We start from the raw sequence: 13,894 nt of genomic DNA, 5'->3' as shown, positions 1-13,894 counted from the left end.
GCGGGCGCCCTGGTGCCTCGGGAGGGGAGGGAGCCTGGGGGGGTTGGGGGGGGGGGTTGGACCCCGTGTTTCATGACGACGGCGCCCCCCCCCCCCCCCCCGGGCCAGCATTCATGCAGGAGTTCCCATTGCCATGGCAACGATGACGCCCCGATGTGCGGGCCGTTGGGACTGGGAGCCCCGCCCCGCCCCCTCGGCCACTGGGCGGGGCGGCCCCGAGTTGCCATGGCGACACGCGCGGGCCCGGGACAGACCCCGAGCGGAACCGCCGCCGCCCAGGCTCAGGTGGGGACCCGTGCGCCCCCCCCCCCCCCCCAAAACCGGTGCAGGACCCGGGCCCCCTCCCCGGCTCCTAACCCCCCTACACACCGCAGCCAGGGACACCCCCCCCCGGCGGCCCCCAGGCGCCAGGCTCCCAACCCCCCTACACACTACAACCCAGGAACGCCCCCAAATCAGGGTCCCAACCCCCCCAACACACACACATCGCGCAGCCAGGACCCCTCCAGCCAGGCTCCCAACCCCCCCCCCCACACACACATCACAGCCCAGGGACCCAAAACTGCTCCCCTAACCAGAGACTTCTGCAGCAACCCCCCCCCCCCCCCGAACCCAGGAACCCCCCAGCCCTGTGCTCCCGCTGGCACGGTGTGCGGTGCTGTGCCATCCCCCCTCTGTCCCGGCCCCGCCGTGCCACGGCGCCTCCCTTTGCCTGCTGAACCCCCCTGGATGTGGGGTGCAGTTCTCCCCCCCTCCTCCCCCCCCGAGAAAAGGAATTAAGGAGCAAAAGTATAAAGCGGGGTGGGGGGGGTGTAACGGGTACAAAAGCCCACTGGAGCGAACGGCCAGCGTTCTCGGCTCCGGCAGCGTGTTCCCAGCAGATCCCAGCTCGTTTTCCGCCAGTGTCCTGAGGAGCGCAGCCATGGGGAAGAAAGGGGAGCGGGGGGCCAAGGAGAAAGTGCCCGGGGTGAGCCTGGAGGAGGAAGCAAAGAATGCGGCTAAACGGACCGACCAACACAGCGAAGGTGATACCCCCAAATCGCTGTCCCCTGGCCAGGACCGCCCTGGGGGGCTTAGGGTCACAGGCAGTGTCTATCTGAGCACGTGAAAAATCTGGCCCGAGCTGACGTTGGCCCTGACCCCGCAAAGACCTATGTGCATGGCTGCTTAAACCAAGTCCCCCTGCAGGTTAAATTGGCTGGGGTATTCGTCACCTCCTGGCCTGAACTGTTGTGGCGTTGCTGTGTGTTGTTAAAACACGGCTGTGATCCACCCCAGAGGTGGCGGCACGTCAGTGCTGGGCGAAGAGTCGCTAGGACTCGCTTTTACGGCCAGTGTAAGATGCGTTGGGATCCTGCTAGTGCGAAAGGCGCTCTAGCAATGGCTGCGGGTGAGATGGCGTGACGCTCCCCTGCTCGTTCCACAGAGGAATATCAGTGCACAGGCATCCTGGAGCAGGATTTCAATGAACTGTGCTTCCGCGCCGGCCTCACCAGAATCCCCAGGGTCACACTTAGGCCGCAGCCATCTACCGCGGTCCTCTTCCCGCCAGGTGAGTGGAGCAGCCAGGGATTCCTGCCGAGGGGAAGGGGGGCAGTATTGGGCACCCCAGTGGTTAAATTCAGCTCTTTCTTTGCTGAGTGTCAGCGTTGCTGTCCGGAGGGCTTGTCACAGGCCTGGTCGGGCTCCCCCTGCCGGACACGCACCAGCCTGCTGTGTTTCGGTAGGGGGGGTCTCTCCAGTCTGGGCTCATGTGCTTTGAAGTTTGCTTTGCTCTGGGTAGGCCCGGCACTGTCTCTTTCTTTGGCCGCTCTGGCATGGATTCTGTCTGCTACCCCTTTACTAAAGCAGGACCCCAGGGGATCCCAGAGGATGACTGGGGGGGCGGGGGGGGCTAATAAATAATAATAGCATGAGTGGGAGGGCAGAGGGGGTTTAATGTGTCTCCCAGCGTCCGCAGCCCGGTGAAGGTAGACTGTAGTGAAGAGAGGCCCATGCAGCTATAAGGGGAGAGTCTCTCCATGATGGGGCAGTGTGGGGTGATTGACACAGGGCAGCGGCCTACATGTCCCTTTGCCTGGCGCTGCAGAAGTCTCCCTCGGGCTCACTGCCTTTGCCCCCGAGTGACGGGTCACCATCTGCCTGACAGAGGAAAGCGACACGTTGGCCGAGAAGGAGGTCCCAGCCAGCCTCACCCAGATCCAGAGCAAGTACGCCTACTTCCGGCCCTGCATCCAGACTGAGTTGGAGCATGACGACCCCAAGAGCATCCGTGAGATCTTCATGCGAGGTCAGGTGCTTAGCTGGGGTCTGCAGGATCTCTCCCAATCGCCCCTCAGCACCGTAAAACGGGGAGATTGATTTAAACCAGACGCTGGCAGGAATTTGGGGGCACTGCTACTGCCTCCTCTCTGACAATCTAGTATGGGTGGGAGGGGAGAGGGGGACCACAGTTCTAGGACCAGATCTGGGGCACGTGGACAGGGCATAGGTGACTATATGTGGACAGGGCATAGGTGGCTATATGTCATCTCCCTGCCCTGCCCCATCCTGGGAACGGAACCAGCCCTTGGCACACATTAGAGCAGTCTCAGGGCTGCTCAGATTTCTCCCACTTGGTACCAGCTGCCCAGGAGCCATTGTCTTTTCCTTTTATCCCATGACTGCTCACTTTGCTTACCAGCCTTTGGTTTGGGACCTTGGCAAAGACTTTCTGAAAGTCCAGGTACACTGTATCCACTGGATCACCCTTTGTCCACATGCTTGTTGCCCCCCTTCCCCTCAAATTCTGCTAGAGTGGTGAAGCGTTACAAAAACTCACCCCCCACATAGCGTGTTCCTCCGTGTCTGTTAATTCTGTTCTTTACAATAGTTTCAGCCGGTTTGCTTTGTAACAACATTAGGCTCACGGGCCTGCAATTGCCAGGATTGCCTCTGGAGCCTGTAGGCGATACAAGAACCCGGTCAGCTAGCCAGGCTGTTTCGAACTGGCATCAAAGCTGGCCGGGGAGCCAGTGGGCAGTCTGAGGGTGGGGGTGAGGGATGACGTTCTGGAGGTTTTTCCTGTCTGTAAAACAAGTTGCGTCCGTTTGTGTCTGGCAGGCTGGAAAATCGAAGAGAAAATGCTGGGTGTTTTCAGCAAGTGTCTGCCCGCCCTGGCCAACCTGCAGGCTATTCAGTGAGTGCGGGGCAGTGCGGAGCTGGGAGGGGTTTGGCTGAAAGGGCCCAGAGATGTGCATGGAAAAGACAGCGGGATTTCAGTTCTCTAAACCCTCAATATCCGAGCCTACCTCTAATGCGTTTCGTTGCCTCTCAAGGCATTGGCTCCTGCTTCTATGGGATCCTGATCTGGGTGTCACCCAGGTTTGTTGGATAATCGGGCCTCTTTGGAATTAGAGTCAAGCTGGGGACCCAGCAAGCTCCTTAAAACGAAGAGTTAGTGCTGCCAGGACTCAGGTTTTGGGAAACGCTTGCACTGGCTTCTGAAGAGCAGATGTTGGTGAAAGGGTTTACGCATGGGCCAGGGGCCTGGGGTTTGAGTCCTGGCTCTGCCATTGACTCCCTTTGTGACCGTGGGCAACTCCCCTCCCTCTCCGTGCCTCAGTTTCCCCATCTGGGGATGAGAATGCTTTGAGAGTGCTCTTACTGACTTACTGCTGCTGCTGAGGCTAATGTCTCTCTCTTCTTTCAGCCTCTGGAAGGTCGGCCTGACGGATCTCTCACTACTCTCTCTGATCACTATCCTACCAAACTGCCCGAATCTCAAGTAAGCGAGAGCGAAGCCACAGTGGTGGGGATGCTTGGACAACTGCTTCCGTCTCGGCTCCCACCTCCAGAAGGGGATCCCAGGGTGTTTTCAACTTTAATGGAATGATACTTGAAGGAGCCAATGAGCTGTGACCTGAAGGCTGTGTTTGCTCAAACCCATGACGGGTCCCACAGCTTGCCTTGCCCGAGCAGACCCGCCAACTCCATTGTCCTGACCAAAGCCCTAGCGGGGCGCCTGCTGCCTCCCTCAGATTTCCCCCTGCATTTTCAGCAGGGTACAGTATTCTTCACTTTCCCCCCCAGGCTGTTATGTAGCACTTCTTTGTCGCCGTTAAACAGCTGCCATGTTCCACTCCAGAGGTGGCTGCATATCAGCAGCGAGTCAAGTGACATCTCTCTCGACTTGGTTAGTTTCTGCTCTTCCCTACAGGACGCTAACCCTGGAGGGGAACCCGTTACCTGAGGGGTCCTTCTACCGGCTGATTGGAGAGGACAGCACGTGAGTTCCTTCGGAATAAGGGACCCCGGAGAGTGTGCGCTAGTTAACCACGCTTGGGGCAGATACAGCGTGGGGGAGGGGAGGGCGTTTCCAGACCACTGGAGAGTGTGTTGCTGCATCTGCTCTGGGGACAGGCTGGATCCTGCCTTCTCATCCTGGGAGGGAGGTCCCAGTAGGGAGGAGGGCGGAGGATCACTGGATGAGATGGGATTAGTAGCACTGACGCCTTTTTCTAAACAAAGCCGTCAACCCATCAGCGAGGTGCCCAGGCAGAGCCCGCGCCAGCTCCTGGCCTCCTGCCCTTCCATGTCCCAGGCAGAGTGTGGCTGAGATTGCTCGCGCCCACTTCAAAGGGAGCGGGATCAGTCCTGGAGAGCCCTCGCCCCACTGCCCGGGGCGTCTCTTTCCCTTCCGAAACAGACCGAGCAGAGCCGATCGGAAACTGACCCCGTGTCCTCGAACGCCCCCGCAGGCTGGCTCACCTGTCGCTGAGAAACAACAACATCAATGACAGTGCGGCCATGCTGATCGGCCAAGCCCTCTCCACCCTGAAGTCCTCCAACAAGAGTTTGGTCTCACTGGTCCTCAGCTTCAATCACATCTCAGACCTGGGGGCCAGCTACATCGCGGAGGTGAGGGTGGTGAGAGAGTGCGACCGGGCGGGGACACTCATGAGCATTAGAGAGAGGGCAGCTGGTCTCCGGCAGGGGAGACACTTCTGGGATCTTCTGCCCAGGGAGATCCGGGCGCAGAGTGAGGGACAGTGGCCTTGTGGGTAAGGCCCTGCCCTGGGCGACGTGGATTCAAACACTAGCCCTGCCCCTAGATTACCTTTTAAACCAATGTAAGTCCAACGTTCTCATGTGCACAGGGACAGGGAGCTGGGGTCTTACTGGCTGAGGCTGGGCAGGGAAGCTGAAGAGATGGAAGTCTCCAGGCTGGAGCTTTGCGTGTTCTCCTGCCAATCCCGTCGAGTTGGATCCAGTACTTGACGGCCACCCCTGCATAGCCCTGGGCGTTCCTGTACCCCCGCTCAGGCTGAGCCCCCGGGTGATCTCTCTGCAGGATGGGTTGGGCCGTGGAGCCGGAACGCCCCTTCGGCATGGGACCTGGGGTGCTCCCGGCTCTGGGAGGAGTTGGTGACGGGGAGGCTCGCCCCGCCTCTCCCGCTCTGTGGCCAGCTGGCCGGTTCCGTCACTGCTAACAGCTGACCCTGTTTTCCTTCCCTTGCACGTCTGTGTCCCGCCGTCGCCCCCCCGGGCTGTCCAGGGCCTGCGGCTGAATCGCTCTCTGCTGTCCCTGTCTCTGGCGCACAATGAGATCGGAGACCAGGGGGCACTCCGGCTCGCAGAGGTGTGTCCAGGCAATGGCCTTTGAGCTTTAGCCCAGGAGGGTGGATTTGCCCTTTAAAAAGCTTCTTCACCCAGCACAATGTCCGCTGCTCCCCTCCCTTTGCCGTGTCAGGCACGTCTGGGGGGGGCAGAGGGCTCCGTGGAGGACTCAGACTCAGAGGTGTGGATCAGGAGCTCTCACAGCCCTTCACTGACGGGGCGGGGGCGGGGGCGTCTCTTTCATTTAAGAGCTTTGCTCCCAGCCCTTTAAAAGGCTTCTGAGTCGAATGCATCGTAACAGAGAGCGTTTGACGCAGCCTGAATCCAAACCCCAGCCTCTCGCAGCTACCCAGGCTTCCCTGGTACAGTGCCTGCCCTGGCCTGAACCCCCAGCTCTCCAGTTGTCCGTAGAGCCCGTGAGGGAAGGAAACAAGCTGGTAAAACTGTTCGTCGTCCATCACCCAGGAGCAGCTCAGCTTCTCCCCACCCCTGGCTCTCCTCTAATGGAGGCCAGGCTTGCCCTGCACCAGGCCTTGATCCTGCAGCAGGAAGTTCCAGGGCTGATCCCTGCTGAGGCGCTGCTGCCCTGCCCCGTTCCCATTGGTCGTGCTTCCCGGCCGCTTCGCCCTGGTGTGAACGACTGAAAAGAATCCGCTCCATCGAGCTCGGGGAGGCAACAGGCCGCGCTAGCCCCTTGCTTTGAGGGGGCTGGACCTGAGCTGGGACATTAGGGACCCGATCCCGAATGGCCGAGCATGCTCCAACCTGGCCTGAAGTCAGTGGGCGCCCAGCACTCTCTGGCGCAGGCCAGTGTGACTTCCGGGAGCTCGGGCGTGGGCAGAGAAGTGACAGGGATTGAAACGGTGCCACGGCCTGGTGCTGCCCCATCAGTGGGGAAGGGGTGGGTGGGATTCAGCTACTGTGACCAAGAGAAACTTAGCGGCACTGACTCTGCCATCGCTTTGGGGCAGGTTCTGGGGCCTTTTGCTTTAACTCACACCGAAGTTGTGGAGAGGAGGCGACTTTTACTGGAGAAGGAAGCCCAGGAACGATCCCGGTCGGTAAGGTTACTGCCAGGCCACGCACGCCCACCCGCGGGCGATGGACTAGAAATCAGTTCACCCCGAGGACTGTGGGGGTTGGTGGGTTAGGGGCTGACCTCGTTCCCAAAGCAACAGGCCAAATGTCACAATAAACTCGGCCCTCCATGGGACTGGGTCGCTGAGGGTAGCAAGATTTACCCTGGTACATGCTGTGTTCCCCTCTACTTTCTGAGCCACCTAGAAGATAACAGCCTACTACTGCTACCGCCGAGTGGCACACATCCTTTAGCTCATGTTGCAGAGGACTGCGCGTGGATGTGAGTCCCTGTTTCTAGGCTTGCCGACGCCTCAAGCCAGGAGTTGCTACGGTTAGCACAGACTAGGGTCCGAAAGGTAGCAAATGTAGAGTAGCCCGGGCTGTCTGAATCTCAATTCAAATCCCTCTGGGTCTGGGTTCCAGCCCCTGAGACACGCAGATGCCAAAAGCGGCGAGCGTCCCTCAAGCCTCATCAGCACCACCACCATCGACAAGCTGCAGGCAGCCAAACAGAGCAAGAGCACGTCCAAGAAAAAGGTGAGGGGTGCGGGCTGGACCGAGCGGAGCTGCTTCCACCCAGCCCTTAGCAGGGATGCTGCCATCCTGCCTGGGAGCAAGGGGTTAACCCCACAGGACAGGCTCCTGGGTTCTGTTCCCAGTTCTGCCATTGGGTTTATTTGGTGACCTTGGGCTTTCCTGTGCCTCCATCTTTCAAGCAGGGCTAAGGCGGGGTGGGGATGCCGCTGGAGGTGTGCAAGGCTGGTGGTTAACGTCTGTGACGTGTGGAGGCGCTTGGGCCAGAGAAGGGCCAAAAGTTACGTGAGGTCCAGCCTGGAGGGTCTGCAACCAGCGAGAGATTAAACAGGCCCCGCCCCTGCCTGGCCGCGCCCCTTCAGGCCTGTTCTACACCTTCCAGGAACCTGTGAAAAAAGAGGAGAAAGCTCAGGCAGGCGCTGCAGGTGGCGGGGGCGTCGCGGGCGGCCCAGCCTCGGTGCCTGCGAAGAAGGAGGATGCTAAACAAGCCAAGAAAAGTGAGTAGAAATCCTAGCCCACCCCCTGCCCCATAGTAGTGTGATAGCAGCCAAGGGGCAGAGTCCCTGCCGGCCCCAGGGGGGAGATGGTCACTGCCCCGCTGAGAGCTGGCTGAGGAATTAGATGGTGAACCGTGGCGGAGCGAGAGATGGCCAGTGGTTTCCAAGGCAGGGCTTGGTGCCCATGGGAGGGGCTCAGATCCACAGGCTCTGTTCGTTTTGAATGTTTAACCCAGCGCTGGGCGTGTCCCTCCCTCTAGTGGTTTCCACCCCGGAGCAAAAAGTGGTTCGAGGTAAAGGAGCCAAATCGGGTGCCAAGGAGAAGCGGAGCCTGCCGCCGGAGTCCGAGGTGAGGGAGCCTGGGCCCGCCGTGGGGTGCAACGTTTGGCGTTCTTCGGCAGTGACCGCTAAGCACCGTGCTCCCCTGCCCCGCGGACAGACGCGCTTCCAGTCCTTAGTGAGGGGCTGTGCGCCAGGACTCTGGGCAGCTAGAGCGCGGGCACGCCTCAGTGGGGCAGGATCCCGCGTCTTGGCTAGGATCCGGAGTTGAGTTCCTGGTCACGTGTGGGCTAGAGTCTCAGTTACAGGCCAGCAGTGTGAAGGGCCTTTGTGTGACTGAGAACTCAGGCCGGGCTCACCCAACCCCCAGCTCTTGGTTCAGGTAGTTTCGTTCTGCCCCCATGGGGGTGGGAGTGGCATACCGGGGGCTCCACTCCCTGTCCTACCTGGCTGTGCACGCTGCAACCAGGGGCCACCTTATTGCTTGTCACCTGTTTTGGTGATTTGGGGATTTTCAAAGGGGCTTAGAGGAGCTTCTCCGGTGTCCAGGGGAAATCAATGGGATCCATGCGCCCAACCCCTGAAGGAGATTCCAGCTAGAAGATCCCATGCCCTGCCCCACATGGGCTGCTAGGGTCCCCCAGCTACTCACCCAGATCATCTCCTGGGCTGCGCCAACACCCCGGTGCCGCCCGCCGAGCCGCTCCCAGGGGCCGCTCTGGGGCCTGCCTGACGGTGCAACGTTCTCTGTGCCCAGGTGCTGGAGCCCACCGAGATCGTGAACCCGCTGCTGGAGCAGGCCGAGCACCGCGACGGGAAGGTCGTCCTGCCGGGCAACCGCGTGCTCATCAACTTAAACCTCACCCGTACGTTGGAGAGGGGCCGGGGCTGGCGGGCAACCTGCCGCCTCGTGTAGCAGGGCCAGCACCCTCCATTCAAGCAGAGCTGGGTCCCCATGGGCCGTCCAGCCCTCGGCCAGCGGGCTGGGAGCTGTGGCAATGGGCCTGCGAGCCAGTCCCTCCTGCCAGCAGCCTCTGCCAAGACTGTGTGTCCGTCCTGAGCTGGGGCCGCCGCAGGCTGCCGGCCCTGCCCCCAGAGCACCTTGCAGTGCCACTCTGTCCTCCACGTCCCTCCGTCTGGCAAGCAGCCCAGCCGGCAACTCACCCTAGTGCCCTGGGGGTTAGATCCCAGCAGAGGCTGTTTCCGCTGCCAGGCAGGAGATGCTCGTGCCGGGGCTGATCCTCCACCTGTGCCGGTGTCTGCAATGGGAGCAGGCCCGGGCTGAGGGCCCAGGAAGCAAACCCCTCCCTGGGCCCCTGAGGAAATGGGGTTTAAACTAGCCCGATTAGCAACTTCCCTCCCCCCAGGGAACCAGATCAGCGAGCAGGGCTTGAAAGCGTTCCTGGCGGCCGTGGAGAGCCAGCAGCAGAGCAGCAAGGCCCCGGCCGGGGCCAAGGGGCAGATGGGCTTGCTGCGGCTGTCTCTGGGGGTGAGTACCGTGCTCCTGCATTAGGGCAGCTGTATCCAGCCCTCACCTGTCACCTGGTACAGGGCCCTTGTTCATGCGGGACCGTGCCCCCATCCCCAGGCCGTGGCTCAGGGCTGCAGGGAGCGTTCGCCACGAGCAGGGGGGCAGGAGGAGGGGCAGAAGCGACAGCATCTCCTCTTTACTCCCCCCGCTTTCCGTCCTTGCAGAAAAACCGCTTCCCCTGTGAGAGCAGGACCTTCGCCAAGCTGCAGGAGCTGATGCTGCCGCGCGACCCCACCTTCAGGCCCAAGGCGCTGGACGACGAGCTGGCTGGGCCCAGCTAGTGGGGGACGGAGGGGTGAAAGCGTCCACTTCCTCAGCCCCGGAGAGCGCTGGCCGAATGCCTCCAGGGCAGACTGAGGGGTCCGGGGCAGCCCCTGGTGTGGATTTCTGAGCCCCTCCGCCTCTGGCCCCAGCCCTGCCTGTAACAGTTCCAGCCTAGCATTAAATGGCTTTGACAATGCCCCACCCCACAGCAGGCTCTAATGGCGAGCGGGGCCGGGGCTGGGCCCCCCCCTCCAGGCAGGGCTTATGGAAACGGGGAGGGAGGAATCTCTGAGGAAAGGCCTAAAGGGGTCTCCAGGGTCAGAAGCATTTACCCCAGAGGTGAATGGTCCCACCCGCGCTGTGCTGGCTGGAGGGCCGAGTCCCACAGCCCAGCAGCGGCTGGACAGAGGGAGACTCGCTGCCGTCTCCTCCCCCCCTTTATCAGCCCGAGGCCGGAGAGAGACGAGGGCATGCAGCTGTGCCCGTGTCAGGGGAGCTTGTGCTGGGACCACGCGTAGACATGGGCCGCGAGTCCACTAGGCACCAGCTGGGGAACTGCAGGAACTCAGCTGACCTGAGTCTCTCAGGGCCAGGCCCATCTAGGCCCTGAGACATCCCCGCCGGGGGATTTCACGCAGGGCCCGTTCTCTGCTCCAGCCCACACACTGTCACCGCTGGCAGCCTCCGGCTAGTGGAAATAAAGGTCTGGTTGAGGAGGGCTGGGAACCAGTCTCTGCCGCTGCTGGGCGTGGAAGCAGGCAGCCTGTCCCCCCACCCTGCTGAAGGATCACACACACCAGCCAGGGAAGAATATTTCACTTTTCTTTAAAAAAAAAATCTTTACCAGTAAAGGGAAGAAAATAAAACCGATTATACATCATGAACAGCAAACAGTCAGTCCTCTATCTATTATATATATATATATAGAGACGGGCCGGCCACGCCGGGCTGGGCCTGGCCTAGAACAACACAGCAGCAGCTCGAGAATAGCCAAAAGCTGATTGCGAAGTGGGGGGGGGGTCTTGTCTGGGCCCTCCGGGCTCCTCCTTCAAGCCGCAGCAGCTGATCCATGCAAATGGGGCAATCTCAGCCAACTGGCCCCCGGCTCATCCAGCCCCCGGGAGCACAGCGGAGACTCTCCCAGGCAGCTTCCGCCCCTCCCGCCGGCGGATTGTCTCTGAGCAGTGCGGGGTTTTTCCCACAGCCCACGCGCCGTGTGGTGTTCCAAGAGGAGATTCTGTTCCCCCAGCCTGCCCTGGAGATCCAGCCCTGTGCCTTTTCCAAACAGCCCATCCAGAAAAGCCTCTGCCTCCAGGAGGCGGCAGCGCATCTGCTGGAGCGAGACGGCAGGTCTGGCTGGCGGGGGAGTGGGGAGAACGCGCTGCTAATACTGACAGCACGTGCTGTCGCTTCACGGGAGAGGCCTAGTGGTAAGAGGACTGGGCCGCTTTCCTACCCTGAGCCGCTTGGAATCTGGTTTCCCCAGGCGGGGCGGGGCGGGCCAGCGGGATAGTGGTAATGGCCGTGGTGGTAGAGGTGCAGGGGGATACAGTCCAGTTATTTACAAGAACCCAATGCACATACATACATATTTATATCTGGTCAGCAGAGTGGGGCGGGCCGGGACCTGCCCCGGGGGTTCCTCAGCAGGGGGAGAAACAAAACAAAGTGCATTTACACAGACTATGTTCCAGCTCGTGTGTACAGGGATGACGCTTGTCCGTGGGGGGCACAGAGGTGGAGTCGGTGGGGGCCCAGCCTGCCAGCGGCAGGCAGCATGCAGGCGGGCGGGGTGACGGGCACGCGCTCTCCAGGCAAAGGGCCGCCCAACCCTCTGGCTAGGCCGAGAGACACCCAGATCGGCTGAAACTAACATGCGCTTCCCGGCGGGATTCCAGTTCTGCTCCGAGCTTCCAGCTGCAGCCGGAAGCATGGGCCTGTTTCAACACTCGGGCTGCCCCGCCTCCCAGAGGGCTTGCCCCAGGCTGGGTGGGTCCATGGGGTGCCCCTCCGCTCCAGCTTCCCAGCCATCTGTGGGGAGATCTCCCCCCTTGCAGGGCAACGGCGCGGCGGGATTCCTCCAAGGGGGCTCCGCAGCCTGGAAGAGATGCAAAGAGGCAGGATGGAGAGAGGGTCCGCAAAGCTCCCGGCCATCAACCCACCCCCCGGAGCCTGCTGGGACGGCAGCAGCTTCTCTGGGCAACCACTGGGGAAACCGAGGCAGGGAGGGAAGAGATTTGGCAAGGAGGAGGGCACGGGGCCAAGTCATCCTGTGCTGAGCCCCAGCCCTGCAGCTGCATTGGGGGTCGGACCCAAAGGAAAGCGAGTGGCCCAGAACCGAGCGAAGGGAGGCCCAACTTGGGGACCCGGACGCAGCAGGGGCGGCTCCAGGTCGGTTTCAGCAGCGGGGTGCATCCAACGGGGCGAGGTCACTTCCACTTACCGGGCTGGCTGGCCGCTGGGGCCCACAGCCTCGCCGGGCCGGGGAGGGGCAGCGATCGCCGGTGGGGCTGGGGGGGCATTCCAGCCACCGGCCCATCCCCAGATCTGTGAGCCCTGCCGGCGCCGTCTCAGCCGACGACCCTCTTCCCAGAGACCGCAGCAACTCACGATGGGCCACCTCCACGTCCTGACGGAGCCACGGGGGCAAGAAACAGAAGCAGGTGGGAACAGGCAGGGCTGGCCTGAGTCGGTGTCAGACCAGGGAGGCCGGGGGCAGCTCCGAGGAGGCTCAGACCAGCCCCTCCGGGCTCCTGCCCCCAGGACGTAGCGGCCGTGGGGAGGCAGCAGCTCAGTGGCAGTAACGATGCCTCCGCCCATCCCCCGGGCACCAGCCTCGGCTCCCCTGGCCCCCCACCCGCTAGGGCGACGGCTGCAGGCACCTCGGTTGGCCAAGGCCCCTGGTGCTGCCCAGTCTGAGTCACACCCGCAGTCAGAGCCCTCTGGCCCTGGCGGGGGGTCTCGCCAATCTCCATTCCCCACCCTGCAGCTTCTCCTCCCTGCTCCTGTCTCCTTGTGGAGCCAGTCCCTGCCCTCAACGCCCCCAACCTCCTCCCAGGACAGCCCCCCAGCCCCCCTTCACCTTTAGCCGGGTGAGTTTCAGCGTGAGCTGTTCTATCATGCGGAAGATCACGTCCACGTCCTGGATCACCAGGCTGGGGGCGGGCGGCTCCGGGGGCGGGGCCCCGTCCACGCTGCCGGGGCAGGGCAGGCCGCTGGGGTGGTGCAGCCGGGAGCCGAGGGCGGGGTGGGGCCGGCTGCGTGGCTCCTCCACAAGGTTCTCTGGCGGCTGGGGGGCGGCCTCGGTAGAGGACTCTGCGGGGCAGGCGGGCAGGCTGACGTAGAAGTAATTCCCTGCGTTACGGGGAAGGGGGTAGAAAAGCCGCTTAGCCCATCAGTCCGGTGCCCGCGGAACCCGTAGCGCGCGGAAGAAACCTACAGGCCCGACCCGTTCAAAACCAGGGCCTGGCTCAACGCCCACTGACATCGGCGGGCGGTGGAACGGGCACCGAGCGCCGCCCCCCCTGGAGCCCTGCCTGGTTTCCGCTCTGAAGGCCACGTTTTCAAAAGCACCGAGTGCCCGTTTCAAACCGGGCGGCCTGGCCTAGTGGAGAGAACACTGGGCTGGGACCCAGGAGCTCGAACCCCAGCGCCTGGCTGCCTGACCTGGGGCAAGTCACGGCCTCACCCTGTGCCTCACTTCCCCCATCTGCCAACGGGGGATAATGATCTCGACCTCCTTGGGGAAGCTCTTTGAGCACTCGGGAAGAGGATTGTAATAATTCACTTGAAAGGCCGCGTGTGGGACGGAGACCCCCCCGGTTGGGTGCTCCTGAAAATTCCACCCTTTGCCAAGTGCCCTGACGTGCCACCCCCTGATCGGCCACTGCCCAGCTGTCAATCTTGGGGCTTCACTTCCGCACCCAGCTTTGAAAAAGTCAGCCGGAGTTCAGGCAGCGAATCCAGCTCCCTCTCCTGCAGCTGCATCCCCGGACAGAGTCAGAGTCCCAGGCCAGAACGGACCATTGTGACCCTTCAGTCCGACTTCCTGCATAACCCAAGCCAGAGAACTGCCCCCACATAGTCCACAGAGCAGATCTTTGAGAACCCC

General features: G+C 61.9%; 2 protein-coding genes across 3 annotated transcripts in view; one reads left to right on the top strand and one right to left on the bottom strand.

The window, feature by feature from the left end:
- Positions 1 to 922: 922 nt before the first annotated feature.
- Positions 923 to 10,560, top strand: LRRC71 (leucine rich repeat containing 71). Its single transcript, XM_067569418.1, has 15 exons — positions 923 to 1,025; positions 1,427 to 1,552; positions 2,150 to 2,290; positions 3,103 to 3,178; positions 3,692 to 3,766; positions 4,199 to 4,267; positions 4,740 to 4,899; positions 5,537 to 5,620; positions 6,570 to 6,659; positions 7,102 to 7,215; positions 7,595 to 7,709; positions 7,970 to 8,058; positions 8,746 to 8,854; positions 9,356 to 9,477; positions 9,684 to 10,560. Exons 1-15 carry the CDS (start codon positions 923 to 925, stop codon positions 9,798 to 9,800), a joined length of 1,590 nt encoding a protein of 529 aa, XP_067425519.1. The 3' UTR covers positions 9,801 to 10,560.
- A 513-nt stretch (positions 10,561 to 11,073) lies between these two features.
- The window catches only part of ARHGEF11 (Rho guanine nucleotide exchange factor 11), a 71,809-nt gene continuing 68,988 nt past the window's right edge, over positions 11,074 to 13,894 (bottom strand). For both annotated transcript variants that reach the window (XM_067569416.1, XM_067569417.1), the window contains 3 exons: positions 12,866 to 13,137; positions 12,227 to 12,412; positions 11,074 to 11,881 (listed from right to left, as the gene is read on the bottom strand). In XM_067569416.1, coding sequence (XP_067425517.1) covers positions 11,726 to 11,881; positions 12,227 to 12,412; positions 12,866 to 13,137 — 614 coding nt within the window. In that variant the 3' untranslated portion in view covers positions 11,074 to 11,725. The remainder of the gene's footprint in view (positions 11,882 to 12,226; positions 12,413 to 12,865; positions 13,138 to 13,894) is intronic.

This window comes from Emydura macquarii, unplaced genomic scaffold (genome assembly GCF_026122565.2).
Source record: "Emydura macquarii macquarii isolate MOO-44397 ecotype Brisbane River unplaced genomic scaffold, CSIRO-AGI_Emac_v2 contig_2924, whole genome shotgun sequence".
NCBI classification, from domain to species: domain Eukaryota; kingdom Metazoa; phylum Chordata; order Testudines; family Chelidae; genus Emydura; species Emydura macquarii.
This window is presented reverse-complemented; position numbering and strand designations above follow the sequence as displayed.